Source organism: Giraffa tippelskirchi, chromosome 4 (assembly GCF_054371585.1).
Source record: "Giraffa tippelskirchi isolate mGirTip1 chromosome 4, T2T-mGirTip1v1.2.pri, whole genome shotgun sequence".
In the NCBI taxonomy this organism is placed as follows: domain Eukaryota; kingdom Metazoa; phylum Chordata; class Mammalia; order Artiodactyla; family Giraffidae; genus Giraffa; species Giraffa tippelskirchi.
The window spans coordinates 130,534,502-130,556,287 of NC_137278.1; the positions used below are offsets into that span (position 1 = coordinate 130,534,502).

At 43.0% G+C, this 21,786-nt stretch overlaps 1 protein-coding gene across 3 annotated transcripts in view; it reads left to right on the forward strand.

Moving 5' to 3' along the window:
* Window positions 1–21,786, forward strand: part of LOC145546219 (natural resistance-associated macrophage protein 2-like) — a 56,599-nt gene that overhangs the window by 32,671 nt on the left and 2,142 nt on the right. For 2 of the 3 annotated variants that reach the window (XM_081592441.1, XM_081592442.1), the window contains 11 exons: window positions 734–804; window positions 904–971; window positions 3,678–3,833; window positions 4,475–4,633; window positions 5,444–5,530; window positions 6,419–6,538; window positions 6,690–6,839; window positions 7,381–7,454; window positions 8,276–8,429; window positions 12,637–12,690; window positions 14,191–16,500. In XM_081592441.1, coding sequence (XP_081448567.1) covers window positions 734–804; window positions 904–971; window positions 3,678–3,833; window positions 4,475–4,633; window positions 5,444–5,530; window positions 6,419–6,538; window positions 6,690–6,839; window positions 7,381–7,454; window positions 8,276–8,429; window positions 12,637–12,690; window positions 14,191–14,457 — 1,360 coding nt within the window. In that variant the 3' untranslated portion in view covers window positions 14,458–16,500. Of the gene's footprint in view, window positions 1–733; window positions 805–903; window positions 972–3,677; window positions 3,834–4,474; window positions 4,634–5,443; window positions 5,531–6,418; window positions 6,539–6,689; window positions 6,840–7,380; window positions 7,455–8,275; window positions 8,430–12,636; window positions 12,691–14,190; window positions 16,501–21,786 lie in introns of those variants that run through there. The other variant, XM_081592443.1, reaches the window with a different exon arrangement.

The following is a 21,786-nucleotide window of genomic DNA, read 5'->3' on the forward strand; positions in this document are numbered from 1 at the left end:
GTAATCGATGTTTTGTGGGATTTCAAAGCAAGTATAAAAACAAAAATCCTTCCCAGGTGGCTCAGTGGTAGAGTCTGCCTGCCAAGCACTTGATGCACATTTCATCCCTGGGTCAGGACAATCTCCTGGAGATGGAAATTGCAACCCACTCCTGTATTCTTGCTTGGGGAATCCTATGGACAGAGGAGCCTGGTGGGCTATAGTCCATGGGGGTTGCAAAAGAGTTGGACATGACCTAGCAATGAAACAACAACAACATAAAAACAAAACCCAAGTCATTTTCAACTTTCAAAATTCAACTCAAGTATTATTTTTTCTGTGTAACCACTCTGGAACGACCTTCTCTTCTGGCAGATGTAGGCTCTTTATCGCCCATGTTCTCATGTTTGGTCATGCATATCTGTGTTATCCAGTGTACAGCAATGTATATTATAATTAATTTGTATGTCAGTTTACCCCACTTGTCAAGTGAACTCCTTGAGAGATAAGACCCATACTTTACAGCTTTGTGTCCTGAATGTCTGTAATAGTAGATAAAGTTTCAATGAATGTATTACTTTACTTAGTGCTGTGATCCTAAAACACCCAAGGCCTGGCCTCCTTACCACTGTTCCCTTTTCCCCAGGTCCTTGGTTCTCCAAGGGTCATATATCTAGAGAGTCATTGGGAAGAGAGTCTTTTTCTTAATGTTTCTTTTCTTTTCTTTAATCTCCTTTTTAAATCTCTGACCTAGGATTCCTCTATGGGGTGGAGTTCTCATCACCATTGCAGATACCCTTATATTTCTCTTTTTGGACACATATGGTAAGGACAGTGGGAACAGAGGGGTCACTGAAAGTTCCATCATGTGGCTTATGGGGAAATCTGCCTTCTGTGAACTCACTGCTACATTTTCCCCTTCAGGTTTGCGAAAGCTAGAAGCATTTTTTGGTTTTCTCATCACTATTATGGCCCTCACCTTTGGCTATGAGGCAAGTATTACAGGCTGATCATTAGCTGTTGTTTGTCTTTTTTTCATTAGCTTTTTAAACAAAATTTCTGTCCTTTTATTGTAAAAGATAGTGTGTGTTAACAAAACCCAAATTCAGCACTGGGCCAATTTTAAAGGGATAAGAATGTAGGAAAGACTAGTGTCCAGGAAGTTCTGCAGGGACTCCTAGGTCAAAAATGACTAGAATTTCTAGGACTTTCCAGACTAGACTCCCTGGTCCCCAGTTAGCCATCTCAACAACAGAACAGCTTTGGCGAGTATTAGGAGAGGAGTTGCAGGGTTATTCTTGGTTGTTAAGGGTTCTGTTTTTGCTCATCCTGGTTGACAGTAATTCCAGCTTGGACTTTCTCTGTATTGTAACAGTTAATGAACTATAGGGGATACAGTGCATGTTCCCTGTTTTGTGCCCCAGCCCCAACACTGTGTTGAGTTAACCCTAACCTTATCATTATATGCAGTGAAGTGAAACCTAGCACATTTCTATGTCCAATTATTATAAACTGATTTCTGTTTATTGGACTAGCTAAGCTTTTGAAAATATGTCTACTCTGTGAGTAGATGATACAGCTTGATCTAAGGCTTCCAAGAGAAATGCTGAACCAGGAAAAAGAATGTATGAGAAGTGTTTCTGAGTAAGTCTTAGCAGATGCTAGTGGCAAGCATAAGCGATTTTTATATACATATGTGAGTACAGATGTTGGATCATCAAAAAAACAAGAGAGTTCCAGAAAAGCATCTACTTCTGCTTTATTGACTAAGCCAAAGCTTTTGACTTTGGATCACAGCAAACTGTGGAAAATTCTTAAAGAAATGGGCATACCAGACCACCTTACCTGCCTCCTGAGAAATCTGTATGCAGGTCAAGAAGCAACAGTTAGAACTGGACATGGAACAACAGACTGGTTCCAAATTGGGAAAGGAATACATTAAGCCTGTACATTGTCACCCTGCTTATTTAACTTACATGCAGAGTACATCATGTGAAATGGCAGGCTGGATGAGGCACAAGCTGGAATCAAGATTTCTGAGAGAAATATCAATAACCCCAGATATGCAGATGACACCACCCTTATGGCAGAAAGCGAAGAAGAATTAAAGAGTCTCTTGATGAAAGTGAAAGAGGGGAGTGAAAAAGTAGGTTTAAAACTCAACATTCAAAAAACTAAGATCATGCATCTGGTCCCATCACTTCTTGGCAAATAGATGGGGAAACAATGGAAACAGTGACTGCTACTGCTACTGCTAAGTCGCTTCAGTTGTGTCCGACTCTGTGCGACCCCATAGACGGCAGCCCACCGGGCTCCGCAGTCCCTGGGATTCTCCAGGCAAGAATACTGGAGTGGGTTGCCATTTCCTTCTCCAGTGCATGAAAGGGAAAAGTGAAAGTGAAGTCGCTCAGTCGTGTCCAACTGTTAGCGACCCCATGGACTGTAGCCTACCAGGCTCCTCCATCCATGGGATTCTCCAGGCAAGAGTACTGGAGTGGGGTGCCATTGCCTTCTCCAAGAGGATGCTGGTGGACCTGAAAGGTCAGGAAGACCATATTTCCACTTCCCGAGCCCTACCCTTCATCCCCAAAACAAACACTTGCCAATCTGCAATAAATAACCAGGAGTCTGAATAAATAGTAAAATCTCCCAAATAGTGTGCTGGGAGAGGAGGAGGAAAAAGGCAAGTGAAAGCATCCACAGGACAGCCTGGCAGGAAACAGTGACAGACTTTATTTTTTTGGGCTCCAAAATCACTGCAGATGGTGACTACAGCCATGAAATTAAAAGACACTTAGTCCTTGGAAGAAAAGCTATGACCAACCTAGACAGTACATTAAAAAGCAGAGACATTACTTTGCTGACAAAGGTCCATCTAGTCAAAGCTATGGTTTTCGCAGAAGTCATGTATGGATGTGATAGTTGGACTATAAAGAAAGCTGAGCTCTGAAGAATTGATGCTTTTGAACTGTGGCGTTGGAGAACTCTTGAGAGTGCCTTGGACTGCAAGGAGATCCAACCAGTCCATCCTAAAGGAAATCAGTCCTGAATATTCACTGGAAGGACTGATGCTGAAGCTGAATCGCCAATACATTGGCTACCTGGTGCGAAGAACTGACTCATTGGAAAAGACCCTGATGCTGGGAAAGATTGAAAGCAGGAAGAGAAGGGGACAACAGAGGACAAGATGGTTGAATGGCATCATCAACTGATTGGACATGAGTTTGAGTAAGCTCCTGGAGTTGGTGATGGACAGGGAAGCCTGACATGCTGCAGTCCGTGGGTTCACAAAGAGTCAGACATGACTGAGCCACTGAACTGAACTGGGCACAGAAGCATGATTAGTGTGGGTAATCAAGAATTGACTGTACTCTAAGGTGTGTCTCACAGTAGTTACGGTGACACTAATATCAATAAAGCCCTTAGCAGCCATGTTATTTCTTTAGAATATTAATTATATTCTTTACACATCTATTTAGTATATATAAAATACAATATGAAATGTTTGGATACCCCAGTCATAAATTCTCTAACCTTGAGCTGCTTGGTTTTTTTTTGGATGGTTCTATGTTCCTCATTTCCTAAATAGTGTTGATGAAGGGGTTTAAGGAGTAAAGGATGCAATGTTATCTAGTACCACGTTACTCTCCTAGTATCAAGTTCCAGAAAAGGCTCATAGCTGTTCTGTTTGTGTGTAGTATGTTACAGTGAAACCCAGCCAGACCCAGGTCCTCCAAGGCATGTTCCTACCATCCTGTTCAGGTTGTCATATCCCACAGATCATGCAGGCTGTGGCCATCGTGGGCGCCGTTATCACACCGCACAACATATACCTGCATTCTGCCTTAGTCAAGGTGAGCAAGACCTATCTTATCTCAGTGACTTATGTAGTTCATGGCATCTTTTTCTTTCATTGCAAGGACTACATACTTAGTTTACAATTGTTGGAGCCCTGAAGGAGCTCGGTGTTTTTCCACAGTTGGACACCACACTCTTGTATCACCAAGGTGACCAGAGATGACTGACCCCATAGAGAAGGGACTAAAGTCCTAAAAGATCTGAAGGGGCACTGTGTCTCTTGTCTTTAAATCTCAGAAGCCTCAATGGCCTCATGGAGGTCAGGAGGAAGTAGCCCAACCTAGCTTTTACCAGTCAGTCCAACACAATTTTTTGCTGGAAGATTTCAGAGAACTTTGTAATTAAGGCTAACTCCCTGTTAGGTCTAAAATCAGGTTGTTTTTGTAGGTCAGCGCTTCTTCAAGCCACAGTAACTGAGGGCTTATCAGTCACTCAGTCACTTTTCCCTGTTTGGGTGTGTGTGATGTCATCAAAGGGTCATGATTTCTTAATGAATCAAGAGGTATGTGGGGTCTCTCACATTTCATGTGGTCAGTTGTTTGCCCTCTAGGCCTTTCAGCTGACTCCAACTCATGAAATATTACAAGGAAATTTGTTCCAACTTGTCAAAAAATGGCTGTTGCTATTATCTCTCTAGTCCAGACAGGTAGACCGAGCCAATAAGCAGGAAGTTCAAGAAGCCAATAAGTACTTCTTCATTGATTCCTGCATTGCTCTCTTTGTTTCCTTTATCATCAACATCTTTGTCATCTCAGTGTTTGCCGAAGCATTTTTTGAGAAAACCAACGAGCAGGTGGTAAGTAAGCCAGAGACCTGGGTAGTAGTGAATGTGAGGGTAAGGAGGAGGCTAATTGGGCAGGAAAACATGACAGTGACTTAGAGCTCAGGGGAAATAGATCTCAGTGCTGCCCCTAAGTCACTGCACTAGTCAGGTTTATAGTCTAGGGTTGTGGCCAAGTCCAGACCCATCATTCTCAGCTTTGGACTGGGAAGGCAGCATTCCTCAGATAAAGACAGCCTCATGCTGTGGTTAATGGCTTCATGTCTATTTTCTCTTTCTCATCCCCTTTTGCTTCCAACTACTGACTGCTTTCCAGTCCTGCCATTTGGTGATGACAGGTTGGGAGGAGTCAACACACAGAAAATAGAATCTGTGGCTAGACAGACTGTTTTATGACACTGAATTCTCTGTCCTCTTGACTCCTAATTGCCAATCTAGTTTTGATCACTCCTTTGTTTCCCATCATAAGACCTCTGATTCCTGGCTCTGCTTGGAATAAGGACTCTCTATTCTGGGTGTCTTCTCATATTTGAAGCCTTCTAAGGGCCCTCACTTCATGTCACCATTTAAATTGACCTAACATTCATGTATTACCATGCATACTATAACTCAGGAAAAGTTTTTGATTACCTGGGAGTGTAGAAAAATTATCAACGAAGACCTCAAGGCCACTGCTGCCAGTCTCTGCTGTCATCAATCCATGTCCAGTGTCTTGCCTTCAGCATCCATCTCTTAGATGACCTGTGTGTGATCTATAGGAGAGGTCTTCTTATCTGAGTCCTGGACTCAAAATTAAAAATTGTTTCTAAACTGCTTTGGTTCCAGGTTGCAGTCTGTAAAAACAGCAGCAGTGCCCATACTCACCTTTTCCCTAATGATAACTCAACACTGACTGTGGACATCTACAAAGGGGTAAACCTGTTCAGATTTCTGATCTTTGCTCCTGAATCAATATTCTCAGCATAATATCTGGTCTTTTCCGTGGGTTCACTTCAGAGCTCAGCATATTTTCTCTGAAGTGTTTTTTTTTTTCTCCAGAGGTCCAGCTACCAGGTAAGACTTTTGGATTACGCAGAAGGGAATAGAAGATCTGCTGAAAAGATGAATTAATTGAATCAGCAATTCCCAAACTTGTGCTGCTGTAGGCATTAATTGGGGTGACTAGAGAAAGTGTTCTTAGTAAAAAGTGATTTATTTTTTAGACTTGTTCCCTACCTAGCCCCAGTGGCTGGAGACTATATTTATTTAGGCTGTGCTGTGTGGCATGTGGGTCCTAGTTCTCTAACCAGCAATTGAACCCATACCCCCTGCATTGGGAGTACAGGGTCTTAAACCAATGGAATACCAGGGTAGTCCCTGTAAAGTCATCTTTATTGGGGCCTGTCTGTCCCTTTATGCTGGTTACATTATGAACTTCCAAGAGTAGAATACGTAGCATCTCCAAAATTCATTTGTTCTTTCTCTTCATTCCTATTACCATTTTCCAGAATACTGTGTTAAGGAATACAATTTGGGAAATGTGTTGTAGACTTTTTTTTTAATAGTTAACATATAAGTTGAGGATAAAGGCTTTAGGAGCCTAGAGAAGAGAAGGGACTAGACTGAGGAGGAAGGGGGGCCCATCCAGCAGAATTCAGGTTGAAAGCCTCTAGTACGAGGTCAGGACCCAAGTCTAGCTTCTGGGACAGTGCCAGCACAGTGCTTGGTAGAGGTGGGTGTGTGGCCAGGAAGACGGAGAGGTGACACAGAGGAGTACTTTGGGGTGTTGTCTCAGGTGATTTTTCTCCCTTGCCTCTCCAGGGTGTTGTGCTGGGGTGTTACTTCGGGCCTGCCGCTCTCTACATCTGGGCGGTGGGGATCCTGGCTGCAGGACAGAGCTCCACCATGACAGGGACTTATTCCGGCCAGTTTGTCATGGAGGTACGTGCTGTTGTGACTGGGATAGACGAGAGGAAGAGGACATTGCCCTTTTGTTCGCTCTTAATCCCATGCCTCTATGGTCTTCCCAAACCTCCCAACCCTTTTTCTATTTCCTTCCAGACATTCATCCTGTTTCTGTGTTTTCTTCCAGGGATTCCTGAACCTAAAGTGGTCACGCTTTGCCCGAGTGAGTCTGACCCGCTCTATTGCCATCATCCCCGCTCTGCTTATTGCCGTCTTCCAAGATGTGGAGCATCTAACAGGGATGAATGACATCCTGAATGTTCTTCAGAGCTTACAAGTGAGAAGGGAGCTGGGGAAACTCACATCCCACTAAGTCAGGAGGGATTCTGTACGTTTATTCTGTATTGCCTTTAGATAACAAGCCTAGTGTGGTTGTGGGGAAAATTCAGAGGAAGAAAGAGGCACAGTCTTGGTCTATGGTGAAAGCATATGAAATCTCTGGCATCTAAAAGGCTTTTAGAAATGGCTTTATTTTTAAGCCTGTTGAATGGGAATTATAAACAGTAATTACACATAGAATACAATTATTGTTCGTTAATCCAAACAAACATTAAATAATGTATAGGACACTGTGGGCTTTCTCTCCATAAAGAAGACAAGGCAGATACAAATTTTGTAAAGACACTGTGATCATAATTGGTGCTGGGTTCATGCTACAGATTTCCGCATAACTCTCCAGCATGTTTTGATGACAGGAATAATTTCTCACAGAATAGATGAGGCAGGGTCTGTGGTTCCCTTTTGCTAACAGTGCTGCTCTCTGGGGTGTTACAAGGACCCCCTGTATCCCTATCTAATCTTAGTTTTTTCTTTTGCAGCTTCCCTTTGCTCTCATACCCATCCTCACGTTTACGAGCTTGCGGCCTGTGATGAGCGAATTTGCCAATGGATTGTGAGTGTACTTCTTTTTGTTCCCCAGGATGTGTGGGATAAGGATATCTTCATCAAACAGGCCAGTTAGGAAATAAGTCATAGGGGACTATGTGCTTTAAGAGGTGGCTGCTAGAGCTGTCCCCTCAATCTCTGACTGAAAAAAGAGAGACTGCTGGGGACTTCCCTGATGGTCCAGTGGTTGAGACTCTGCCTTCCTGTGCAGGGGGTGAGGTTTTGATCCCAGGTCAAGGAACTAAGGTCCTACATGCCACAGGGTGTGGCCAAAAATTAAAAATAAATGAACACAACATTGTAAATCAACTGTACTTCAGTTTTAAAAAATTAAAGAAAATAGAGATGGTAAATGTAACAAAGGAGGGCAAGCACATTTTTTATTTCTCGGGGAAGTTTTTCAGCTTTTAGTGCTTTAACTCTTTAACTTCAGCCACTGAAGGTTAAAGCATCTTAAATCCATGTAAAATGATGTTGATGAGAGAAGCATAAGCTAATACCTTTTATATACATGTCTAAAGGACATGGGGTATTTGAAATGACTTGTTGTATCTCTAGGGACTCATGACCTTTTCAGTTGTAGGGCTTGTTGCATTTTTTTGGGACTTATATGATATGGATTATTTGATAGTATTGTTTTTTTCTCTTTCTCCCTATCATTGTGTAATTTTTGCTCGTTTAATATAATCTGGGACAAAAGAAGTGCTTTTCAGTTTATTTTGAAATGCCACTTACTCCTGTCTTGTGACCTCAAAAGACACAGTGTCCTTTTCTGTTTGTGAATAGGTTTGACTATTCCACCAATAATTGTGCTGATTCTTTTGACAGAGGCTGGAGGATCATAGGCGGTATTGTGGTCCTTGTCGTCTGTTCCATCAACATGTACTTTGTCGTGGTTTATGTGCAGGATCTAGGGCATGTGGCATTGTACGTGGTGGCTGCAGTGGTCAGCGTAGCTTATCTGAGCTTTGTGTTTTACTTGGTAAGTCCAGTTGGGAGGAGGCTGGGGTGGTTGAGGTGGGGCTAACACTCAGAAGAAAAAGGATCCCAAAGAACACTTACCAATCTATCTTCAGGTTATTGACACAATTTACATGAAATTGTTAAATCAGCTGTGACTGAAGAATATTTTTAGCCATAAATTTTCCCTGATTCCTAAGAGCTGTCATTTTTCTATTTCTGTCACTCTGTCTGATTTTCATTCTAATAATTCCTAACCAGAGAGTGTAGTATGTGTTGAAGAACTCGAAGAAGAGCAGCCATGTAAAAGTAGAGAGTGGTACAAGATGGGGTTGGAGAATGGAGCTGTGTCTTGTGATTTCAAATCTTCAGAGGGCAGCACATGTCGGTTCACAGCCCTGCCCAGCTCTACTACTTAATAGCTGTCCAATGATGACACAAGTAAATAGTGATACTCTCTCACTGAATTATTAAAAATGGTGGTTGTAAAACATAGTGCTCCATAGAAAAAGAATGGAGAATTATGTATACCTAGATAATAAAAAAATTATCAGAAGTCTAGAGTAAATTATATAAAAATAGTAATAGTAGTTGCCTTTGATGGTGGGATTATGGAAATATTCTTTTCTCTATTTTCCAATTCTTCTGTAATATTATTTATATCAATGAAAAATAGCTATAGCAACAACACATCCACCTCCCTGTTCTATGCAGGTTTCTCTAACAAAACACAGAGTTGAGGATTAGGGACTACTACAAAGAATGGCAAGGCAGTAGGGTGGAAATGCCCTGCTCATCTTTATAACACATACCTAGTCCCCATGTCATTGTCTGCCATAGACAATGTCTTGATTGGGAAAACATTTTAGTGAATATTGAGAAATTATGTCTTAGATATATCTCTTCTTTTTTCTTGCCCAGTAAACCATGGGTTCACTTAGATCAAGCTGACCCTATAATATAGGGACAGTTGTTATTGTTCTGTAGTTTTAATTTTAGTGTGTCTGCCCTCTGATGCCCTCTCGCAACACTTACCGTCTTTACTGTCTTACTTGGGTTTCTCTTACCTTGGGCCTTGGGTAATTCCTCTTGCCGCCGCCACCGCCGCCGCCAGCCCCAGCCCCCGGCCTGGCCTAGCCCCTCTCGGCTGCCGCCCCCGGCCCCCGGCTCTCGGCCCCCGGCCCGGCCTAGGCCCTGTCGGCCGCCGCCCCCAGCTCCCGGCCCCCGGCCCGGCCTAGTCCCTCTCGGCCGCCGCCCCCGGCCCCCGGCCCGGCCTAGCCCCTCTCAGTTGCCGCCCCCGGCTCCCGGCCCCCGGCCCCCGGCCCCCGGCCCGGCCTAGCCCTTGTCGGCCGCCGCCCCCGGCCCCCGGCCCCCGGCCCGGCCTAGCCCCTCTCGGTTGCCGCCCCCGGCCCCCGGCCCCCGGCCCCCGGCCCGGCCTAGCTACTCTCGGCCACGCTTCTGCGCCGAGCCGTCGCAGCCGCCTCGCTTCAGAAAACTAGCTAATCTGATCACACGGACCACAGCCTTGTCTATCTCAATGAAACTAAGCCATGCCGTGTGGGGCCACCCAAGACGGATGGGTCATGGTGGAGAGGTCTGACAGATTGTGGTCCACTGGAGAAGGGCATGGCAAACCACTTCAGTATTCTTGCCTTGAGAACCCCATGAACAGTATGAAAAGGCAAAAGGATAGGACACTGAAAGATGAACTCCCCAGGTCAGTAGGTGCCCAATATGCTAATGGAGATCAGTGGAGAAATAAATCCAGAAAGAATGATGGGATGGAGCCAAAGCAAAAACGATACCCAACTGTGGATGTGACTGGTGATAGAAGCAAAGTCTGATGCTGTAAAGAGCAATATTGCATAGGAACCTGGAATGTTAGGTCCATGAATCAAGGCAAACTGGAAGTGGTCAAACAGGAGATGGCAAGAGTGAACGTTGACATTCTAGGAATCAGCGAACTAAGATGGACTGGAATGGGTGAATTTAACTCAGATGACCATTATATCTACTACTGTGGGCAAGAATCCCTTAGAAGAAATGGAGTAGCCATCATGGTCAACAAAAGAGTCCGAAATGCAGAACTTGGATGCAATCTCAAAAACGACAGAATGATCTCTGTTCGTTTCCAAAGCAAACCATTCAATATCACGGTAATCCAAGTCTATGCCCCGACCAATAACGCCGAAGAAGCTGAAGTTGAACGGTTCTATGAAGACCTACAAGACCTTCTAGAACTAACACTCAAAAAAGACGTCCTTTTCATTATAGGGGAGTGGAATGCAAAAGTAGGAAGTCAAGAAACACCTGGCGTAACAGGCAAATTTGGCCTTGGAGTACAGAATGAAGCAGGGCAAAGGCTAATAGAGTTTTGCCACGAGAACGCACTGGTAATAGCAAACACCTTATTCCAACAACACAAGAGAAGACTCTACACGTGGACATCACCAGATGGTCAACACCGAAATCAGATTGATTATATTCTTTGCAGCCAAAGATGGAGAAGCTCTATACAGTCAGCAAAAACAAAACCGGGAGCAGACTGTGGCTCGGATCACGAACTGCTTATTGCCAAATTCAGACTTAAATTGAAGAAAGTAGGGAAAACCACTAGCCCATTCAGGTATGACCTAGATCAGATCCCTTATGAGTATACAGTGGAAGTGACAAATAGATTTAAGGGACTAGACCTGATAGACAGAGTGCCTGATGAACTATGGACAGAGGTTCGTGACATTGTACAGGAAACAGGGATCAAGAAAATCCCCATGGAAAAGAAATGCAAAAAAGCAAAATGGCTGTCTGAGGAGGCCTTACAGATAGCTGGGAAGAGAAGAGAAGCGAAAAGCAAAGGAGAAAAGGAAAGGTATTACCATCTGAATGCAGAGTTCCAAAGAATAGCAAGGAGAGATAAGAAAGCCTTCCTCAGCGATCAGTGCAAACAAATATAGGAAAACAACAGATTGGGAAAGACTAGAGACCTCTTCAAGAAAATTAGAGATACCAAAGGAACATTTCATGCAAAGATAGGCTCGATAAAGGACAGAAATGGTATGGACCTAACAGAAGCAGAAGATATTAAGAAGAGGTGGCAAGAATACACAGAAGAACTGTACAAAAAAGATCTTCACGACCCAGATAATCACGATGGTGTGATCACTCACCTAGAGCCAGACATCCTGGAATGTGAAATCAAGTGGGCCTTAGAAAGCATCACTACGAACAAAGCTAGTGGAGGTGATGGAATTCCAGTTGAGCTATTTCAAATCCTCAAAGGTGAAAGGGGACGACAGAGGATGAGATGGTTGGATGGCATCACCGACTCGATGAACATGGGTTTGGGTAGACTCCGGGAGTTGGTGATGGACAGAGAGGCCTGGCGTGCTGCAGTTCATGGGGTCGCAGAGAGTTGGACACGACTGAGCGACTGAACTGAACTGAACTGTTATTGTTCGGTTGCTAAGTTGTGTCCTATTCTTTGCAACCCCATGGACTGCAGCATGCCAGGCTTCCCTGTCCTTTGCTATCTCCTGGAGTTTGATCAAATTCATGTCCATTGAGTTGAAGATACCATCCAACCATCTCATCCTCTGTCACCCCCTTCTCCTCCTGCCCTCAATCTATGAAACTCAAATAACTGAGTATGGCCTTGACAGAAATTGTTTTAACAGTTTGCTGTAGGACATCTCCTGGTGGGTTAGTGGTTAGGATTTTGGACTTTTGCTTCAAAGTCCTAGGTTCAGTCCCTAGTCAGGGAACCAAGATCCTATCCTACAAGCTAGGCAGCATGGCCAAAAAGAAGTTTCTGTAGAAGTTAAGGGGATCCTTCCTGTATGCAAATTGGTTATGAAGGTGCTCAGTTGTTCTCAGTCAGCCTGAGGCTATAGAAATTGTTGAAGATCCAGTTTTAAGGCTGAGGACTGATTCTAGAATGAATTACTATCCTACTCTTTTGTTCAGAAGTCTATCACAGTTGTTCTTAGCCAGTCAGTCATTACCCATATTGTGAAGAATGGTGTAGGACTGAAAAAAAAGTGGTCTTCAGGGACCTCTCCCCATCAGATAAAAGAAACAAACGCAAACCAGTAGGAACAGAGGGAGCTGAGTATTGAAATTAGTACAACAAAGAGTTTTGCATCTGAGCAGTGCAGTGTGGGCAGTGAGGGGTGTAAGAGGGCTCTCCAGAGGGGTCAGTGAATGATGACCAACTGTATTTTCTCTTCCAGGGTTGGCAATGTTTCATTGCACTGGGCATGTCCTTCCTGGACTGTGGGCACACGGTAAGCGTCTCTAAAGTCCTGCTGACCAGAGAAACCACGAGTGGCTATACTAAGTAAACGCTATTCACAGGTAGCCATCAGAGCCAGTGTTTCTATGGTTTACTGTGTGAACATAGCCAAAGGCTACATTTAGGATTCAGCTGTTTGTTGGGAAAGACTTTGTTTCATATATTTTTTGAAAGATAGCATTATTTTTCTTCCTAAGCTTCTAACGTGGGAATTGGATTAGGTAGGATCTCTGACAACTTGACATGCTGTTCTCAAACGATGCTGAACACTTTCACTGTCCCAGGGTCAACTTGTTTTATCTTTATGAGAGATAATCCTCTATGCCTGATTCTTAACAAGACTGACTACATGTTAAAAAAACATATTTGGAAAATACAATACATTTTTCATAATACAATTTACAAAATAGGTATGCAAGTTTTGTTTATATAAAGATAAAGATAATGGATTTAAAAGGCTGAGAAGCCATTAAAAAGAATGAAATAATGCCATCTGCAGCAACATGGATCGACGTGGAGGGTGTCATACCGAGTGAAGTAAGTCAGACAGAGAAGGAGAAATATTGTATGATATCCCTTATAAGTGGAATCTAAAAAGAACTAATACAAATGTATTGCTTACAAAACAGAAAGAGACTTACAGGTTTAGAAACCAAATTTATGGTTGCTGGGGGGAAGGGATTGTTAGGGAGTTTAGGATGGTCATGTACACACTGCTATATTCAAAATGGATACCCAACAAGGATCTATTGTATAGCACATGGAACTCTACTCAATGTTATGTGCCAGCCTGGTGGGGAGGGAGACTTGGGGGAGAATGGACACATGTATATGTATGGCTGAGTCCCTTCACTGTTCACCTGAAACACCACAACATTGTTAATCAGCTATATTCCAATACAAAACCAAAAGTTTAAAGTTTGAAAAAAGTAAAAAGTATACAGCAAAAAAATAAAAGACCGAGAAATACTTTCCTTATACATATCCTTTGAATTATTTTTATTATAAAAAAATAAAATCTCAACTAGAATAGTTTGATTCATATTATATTTAATTATGAGATAATCTTCATCTATCAGGTTCAGGATCTTTTTAACTTATTTTCACTTTAAATTTCTCAGTGGAAGTTAAGAGGGGTGAGAAAGCATGAAAATGATAAATGGACAGATGGTAAAACTCACTTGTGGTCATGGTGACTAATACTAATCTCTTCTGAAAATCACTCTGATGATTTCCCTCAGAGATTGAGAGCTTACTGAAATGTTCTTGGGAGTCCCGATTTTAATAACTCTCATGTTAGTATAGAGCTCTCCTGATGGTATTCTTGAGCACTTAGAGTTGGGAAACCTTCCCCTTCCTTCTCTAGGAGGGTAGTGATAGAAAAAGATGTAGCATTTATGAATTGATGTTCTCAAGAGACTTTGGGGTGAGGAGAAAAAACTTGAAAGAAGAGGAACCATCTGTTTTATTCCTAAAATACAACTTCTTCCAGAATCGTCATGTTTTTCTGAAGCATACCCAAGACGACTTGCCAGGCAATCTCAGGAGCTCTGGATGTAAGCGTTGCAAAGCTCACTTCTTCTCAGTGAGACCTTTGGTGTCACTATGGTTGCCAAGTTCTCTCTGCAGGTTTGCACTGGGCTACCTCTCTTCAGCCATTCCCTCAGAGGGAAAAACTTTGAGACCAGATGGTGGAGCTCTGGAGTCAGAGGAAATGGGTCCCTTCAGCATGGAGCTGCTGCTCTTCAGCCACTTCTGACATTTTTACATGTGGAGCCTGACACCATGTGATTATCTCAAACCAAATCACATTGTCCGGTGGAGATAAATAATCAGGTCTTTTATAGCCACTGACTTGTTGAGAACAGTAATGGGAATGCAAATGAAGGACTTTTCATTTTTGGTGTCTTCCTTCTGGAGTGCCTGTTGATTGATGTTCTCTGTTCGCCTGAGCTCCTAAAGACATTGTTTCCAATACTTTGTACACAGTCTAAAGCACAGACTGAATGGACTGTCTTTTACATGGCTTTAAGGGTAAACTTCTGTGTTCTACTGACCATACTTTTACCTCAGCCCCTCCAGTGACATAGCACAGAATCATGGGAGACAAATTCCCCAACCATTCCTCCTCACATCCCTCCCTCTCCCCTCCCATCGTTCCCTAGACTGGTCAGGGCACTCTGGAGCTATCGGGGACTGACCTCTTAAGCTCTCGTCTGGCCTCAGTAGGTGAGGGCCATGTTGACAAAATTCTTTGTAAAGGCAGTACACTAACATTTACCTTTGCTGGGAGTTTGAGTGGGTCCAGTTAGTCTCAGATTCACCAATATTTAGAAGCCCAGGTAAAAGCTGCTAGTTTTCTTTTATAAGTTATATATATGACTTGTGATGGTGAAAATTTCTTCCCAGTTAAATGGCAGTTTATATCACTATGTGTGTAGTATTTTACAGTGTTAACAACACTCCCATACTATATTCCATCAGATGCTCTCACATGGAAAGTGTACTTTCTATTCAGCCACTACTTTGGGTACAGTAAACCATGTTTAGAACAGGAATCTTCCAGTGCCAGCATGTGCACTGTCTGTGTGAAATGTTTAAGGATATACAATTGTACTTTATGTAAGTTGGTCCTTGTTCTCCATAAATATGTCATGAAATAACTGTGCTGCTACAGTGTACTGGGAATTAACAGGGATGGGGAAGAGCTGTATTTTGGTTCCTGTGAGGTCCTGCTAGTGGTTTTAGGAGTGGTTACAACGAACTTTTAGTGACATTTAATAATATGTAAACTCAGTTTGTGGGAATTCCCTGGTGGCTCAGGTGGTAAAGAATCTGCCTGCAATGAGGGAGACCCAGGTTCGATCTCTGGGTCAGGAAGATCCCCTGGAGAAGGAACTGGCAACCCACTCCAGTATTCTTGCCTGGAGAATTCCATGAACAGAGGAGCCTGGCAGGGTCACAAAGAATCAGACACAACCGAGCTACTTTCACCTGGTGGCCCAGCAGTAAAAAATCCTCCTGCAACATAGGAGACGCAGAAGACTCGGGTTTAATCCCTGGTCGAGAAGATCTCCTGGAGGAGGGCAAGGCAACCTACTTCAGTATTCTTGCTGGGAAAAGCCCATGGACAGAGGAGCCTGCTGGGCTACAGTCCAAAGGGTCACAAAGAGTTGGACACGACTGAGTGAGCACACACACACACACCAACTTTGAAATACTGAAACATCAATTACCACCTGGATTGATACATTAGACTCATACTGTTAGCGATTTTCTCTTTAGAAGGTGTAGAGGAATACAGTTGATATCTGGACATGCAGGGGTTAGGGGTGCCGACCTTCCGTGAATAAAAAATCTGCATGTAATTTATAGTCAGCTCTTCATGTTTATACTCGGCCTTCCATGTCCAGTGTTCATCCAAATCTGTGGTTCCGCATTCTGAGACTCACCCTGTCTGGGATCATGTATTTCTGTCATGTTTACCATTGAAAAAAATCCCTGTATGAGGAGACTCACAGAGTTCAAATTCATGTTGTTCAAGGCTCAACATAGGTTTAGTTCCCAGAAGACTTGATGAATTGTTGACACCAAACACTAATCTGTATCACCAATTTAGTTAGTTTTGCCATTGCTAAAGATTATATCATTACCATATTTAAAGTTGAAAGATAATTGTCCTTCTGCCTTTCTCCACTCTAAGCTGAACATTTTTCTGTCTGTAGTCTTATTTCACCATTGACATAGGCTTTTATATTCTGTATATGCTGCCAATAAAAAGTATGTGTATTTGAAAAGAAAAGCCAAAATTGTTTAGCTTAGAAATGAAAGCATTTTGGGAGACCAGATGTAAATACAAGAACAAAGCTCAGAAACAGTAAACTACTAGGATTGTCACCAAACACGGGGCAGGAAAAGCTAAGTCAGCGCTTAATTTCTTCCAGAAGTGTCACTAGAACTTCATTTTCCCTTTCTGTGTTGCAAGCTTCCCCTGTCTGTCTTAACAAGAACTGAATACTGTAAGTAACACCATAGAAGTTATGAGAATTTTGTTCTCCACGTTGTCCTTTCTCATTTAGCTCTTTTTTTCTTTTAATCTTTTTTTTGGCTGTGCCATGTGGTTTATGTGATCTTAGCTCCCTGCCCAGGGATTGAACCCAGACTAATGGCAGTGACAGTCTGGAATTGTAACCATTAAGCCATAGGGAACTCCTTATTTGGATTTAATTTCAGAACTAAAATAGGATGCATAACAATTTGAAGATCGTGATTTAGCTTTAGCTCTGCCCTCTGCAGTGCTTTCTGTTCCTTCCTTGGACAGGACCAGTGAGTCCAGATGTGTCACCTTCTTTTGACATCTTAGCTTTGGAATGTTAAAAATGACCACACATTACTATGCTAGTTGGGGTCTAAGCACTCGTGTGTGTGTTTGTATGCTCAGTCACTCAGTCATGTCTAACTCCTTGTGACTCCATGGACTATAGCCCGCCAGGCTCCTCTGTCCATGCAATTTTCCAGGCAAGAATACTGGAGTGTGTTGCCATTTCCTACTCCAGGGTATTTTCCTGACCCAGGGATCAAACCCATGTCTTTGGGCCTCCTGTATTGACAGGAGGATTCTTTACCACTGCACCACTGGGGAAGCCCTTAACACTCATAAGATCTCTTGTAATTCTTACAACAAAAGGACAAAAATAAGGCAACTGAAGGGCTAAAAGTAGAATAACACATCGCTAACAACTGTGTAGTTGGCATTTGAATCTGATTAGCTAAATTCCAGAGCCCATGTTACCATTACCAATCATTCTATACAATATATAGTATATACTTCATAGTATATACTTTAAGACACCAAACTTTGGTGTTTAGCAGCACCAAGAACAGCACCATATCGAAGATACTTCGCTTAATACTCTGATTAGGGTTAAAATATGTTTTAGGTTAAAAGCTGCCAATTGATAGGCTAATTTTGTTTGGACTATCCTACATTTTCCAAAGTATCTGAATGCTTTTTCAGGTAGATTTGGAAAATGGCAGGGTCCTGTATGATCCTATCCCAGCAATAAGTAAGAACTGATAGCTTATTCATTTTCTGGTGGCTCAGACAGTAAAGAATCCTCCTGCAATGCAGGAGACCTGGGTTCAATCCCTGGGTTGGGAAGATCCCCTGGAGGAGGTCATGGTCACCCCAGTATTCTTGCCTGGAGAGTCCCCATAGACAGAGGAGCCTGGTGGGCTATAGTCCATGGGGTTGCAAAGAATCAGATACAACTGAGCAACTAAGCACAGCACAGCTCTGCCTTTGAAAGTTTTAGCCAATTCCTCTACCATTTAGCCCCATTTCTCAGTGAGAAATACAGCAAAGTTCTCCAATGAAGGAGTTCTCTCTAATAAGTCATCAAATGATACAACCTGGAGATCATGGGACTAAAAAAGCAGCCCTTGTTTACTACATGCCCACCCCACCACCTTAGCTCACTTGAGAAAAGGCTGCAGTGAATTGTCAATGTATCTGACAATTGCTCTTGGTTACTAAAATCAGATGGTCAACACTGAAATCAGATTGTTATATTCTTTGCAGCAGAAGATGGAGAAGCTCTATACAGTCAGCAAAAACAAGACCTGGAGCTGACTGTGGCTCAGATCATGAGCTCCTTATTGCAAAATTCAGGCTTAAATGAAGAAAGTAGAGAAAACCACTGGGGCTTCCCTGGTGACTCAGATGGTAAAGAATTGCCTGCAATGCAGAAGTCCTGGCTTCAATCCCTGGGTCAAGAAGATCCCCTGGAGAAGGGTATGGCTACCCACTCCAGTATTCTTCCCTAGAGAATTCCATGGACAGAGGAACTTGGCAGGCTACAGTTCATGGGGACGCAAAGAATTAGACAGGATTTGATGCTTTTGAACTGTGATGTTGGAGAAGACTCTTGAGAGTCCCTTGGATTGCAAGGAGATCCAATCAATCCATCCTAAAGGAGATCAATCCTGGGTGTTCATTGGAAGGACTGATGTTGAAGCTGAAACTCCAATACTTTGGCCACCTCATGCAAAGAGTTGACTCATTGGAAAAGACCCTAATGCTGGGTAGGATTTGGGGCAGGAAGAGAAGGGGACGACAGAGGATGAGATGGTTGGATGGCATCATTGACTCAATGGACATGGGCTTGGGTATACTCCGGGAGTTGGTGATGGACAGAGAGGCCTGGCGTGCTGCAATTCATGGGGTTGCAAAGAGTCGGACACGACTGAGTGAATGAACTGAACTGAACTGAGCAACTAACACTTTCACTTTCAGAGAAAAACACTAGGCCATTCATGTATGACCTAAATCAAATCCCTTATGATTAGACAGTGGAGGTGATAAATAGATTCACAGGACTAGATCTGGTAGACAGAGTGCCTGAAGAACTATGGACAGAGCTTTGTAACATTGTACAGGAGGCAGTGGCCAAAACTATCCCAAAGAAAAAGAAATGCAAGAAGGCAAAGTGATTATCTTAGGAGGCCTTACAAATAGCTGAGGAAAGAAGAGAATTGAAAGCGAGGGAGAAAAGGAAAGGTACACCCAACTAAATGCAGAGTTCCAGAGATGAGTAAGGAGAGACAAGAAGACTTTGTTCAGTGAACAATACAAAGAAATAGAGGAAAACCACAGAAAGGGTAAGACTAGAGATCTGTTCAAGAATCTATCAGTTATTGATATTTGATATAAATATCAATCTATTGATATTTATTTAGAAATATCAAAGGAATTTCATCCAAATATGGGCACAGTAAATGACAGAAATGGTAAATATCAAATAGAAGCAGAAGATATTAAGAAGTGGCAAGAATACACAGAAGAATTATACAAAAAAGGTCTTAATGATCCAGATAAACACGAAGATGTTGTCACTCACCTAGAGCTGGACATCCTGCAGTGTGAAGTTAAGTGGGTCTTAGGAAGCATCACTACCAGCAAAGCTAGCGGAGGTGACAGAATTCCAGCTGAGCTATTTGACTTCACACTGCAGGATGTATGGCTCTAGGTGAGTGACCACACCATTGTGGTTATCTGGGTCATTAAGAACTCTTTTGTATAGTTCTTCTGTGTGTTCTTGTCACCTCTTCTTAATCTCTTCTGCTTCTGTTTGGTCCTTACCATTTCTGTCCTTTATCGTGCCCATCCTTGTGTGAAATGTTCCCTTGGTATCTTCAATTTTCTTGAAGAGATCTCTAGTCTTTCCCATTCTATTGTTTTCTTCTATTTCTTCACACTGTTCACTTAAGAAGGCTTTCTTACCTCTCCTTGCTGTTCTGGAACTCTGCATTCAGTTGGAAATGTCTTTCCTTTTCTCCTTTGCCTTTCGCTTCTCTTCTTTTCTCAGCTATTGGTAAGGCCTCCTAAAGCAACCACTTTGCCTTCTTGCATTTCTTTTTCTTTGGGATGGTTTTGGTCACCACCTCCTGAAGAGTGTTACAAACCTCTGTCCATAATTCTTTAAGCACTCTGTCTACCAGATCTAGTCCCTTGCATCTATTCATCACTTCCACTGTCTAATCATAAGGGATTTGATTTAGGTCATACCTGAATGGTCCAGTGGTTTCTCCTACTATCTTCAATTTAAATCTGAGTTTTGTAATAAGGAGCTCCTGATCTGAGCCACAGTCAGCTCCAGGTCTTGTTTTTGGTGACTGTATAGAGCTTCTCCATCTTTGGCTACAAAGAATATAATCAATTTGATTTCCGTATTGACCATCTGGTGATGTTCATGCATAGAGTTTTGTGTTTTTGGAAGAGAGTGTTTGCTATGACCAGTGTGAAGTGGTTTGCATTCCCTTTTCCAGTAGACCACATTTTGTCAGAACTCTCCACCACAACCCGTCTGCGTTGGGTGCCCCTGCACAACATGGCTCATAGTTTCATTGGGTTGCACGAGGCTGTAATCCATATGTTCATTTTGGTTAGCTCTGTGATTGTGATTTTTGTCCTGGAGGCTGTGGGATTGTAGTTCTTGCTTCTTCTTTCTGCCCTCTGATGGATGAGGATAAGAGGCTTGTGCAAGCTTCTTGATGGGAGGGACTGGCTGTGGGGTAAACTTGGTATTGCTCTGGTAGGCGAGGCCATGCTCAGTAAATCTTGAATCCAATTTTCTGCTGATGGGTGGGCCTGTGCTCCCTCCCTGTTAGTTGTTTGGCCTGAGGAGGCCTAGTCCTGGAGTCTACAGGCTCTATTGTAGGGCAAAAAGGTGAACTTTAAAAGGACTTACGCCAATAGGTGCCTCCCAGGACTGCTGCTGCCAGTGCCCCTGTCCCTGTGGCAGGCTACTGCTGATCAGTGCCTCACAGGAGACGCTCAGTCACAGGTCTAGCTTAGTCTCTTGCGGGGTCACTGCTCCTTTCCCTGGGTCCTGGTCCACACAAGGTTTTGTTTGTGCTCCCTCCAAGAGTTTCTGCTTCCCCAAGTCCTGTGGAAGTTCTGTAATCAAATCCCGCTGCCCTTCAAAGTCACATTCCCTGGGGATTCCCAGTTCCTTTGCTGGACCCCCAGGTTGGAAAGTCTGATGTTGGGCCTAGAACCTTCACAATAATGAGAGATCTTTTGAAGGAGGAAACAGACGGAGCTGGACTCCATCTTAGGCCAGGCTGCGAACATTAGGCTACACGCACGGTCACCCTCCTAATGGACTCTGAACTCTGTGCCCGGTGTCTATAGAAATGGCATACCAATGGAAAACCAGACCTCCCCCGCCCCCCGCTCCGGTAAAACGTCCTTGTACTTGGACTCTCCTTTGCCTAAAATAATATGCTAATTATCTCTGTAACAGAACAAAGTCATAAATTTCATTATGTTTATCAGGATATGACTACAGGCCTACTGATAAATGTCCACTGTTTACCTAGTCTTATAACACATGAATGATGGGATTATTGTGATTGTATTTACCCTTCCTTTGTTTATGTAAGTCTCAAGGAATTTGGGGTGGTGGGTTCAGACACGTACACGTGAGGTATAAAAGATTTTCACAAATGCTGGTCGGGGTCCTTGACTAAGAGAAAACTCTGCCTTGGGCCCGCCGGTGTGATAAACTGCACTCCACTACCTGCA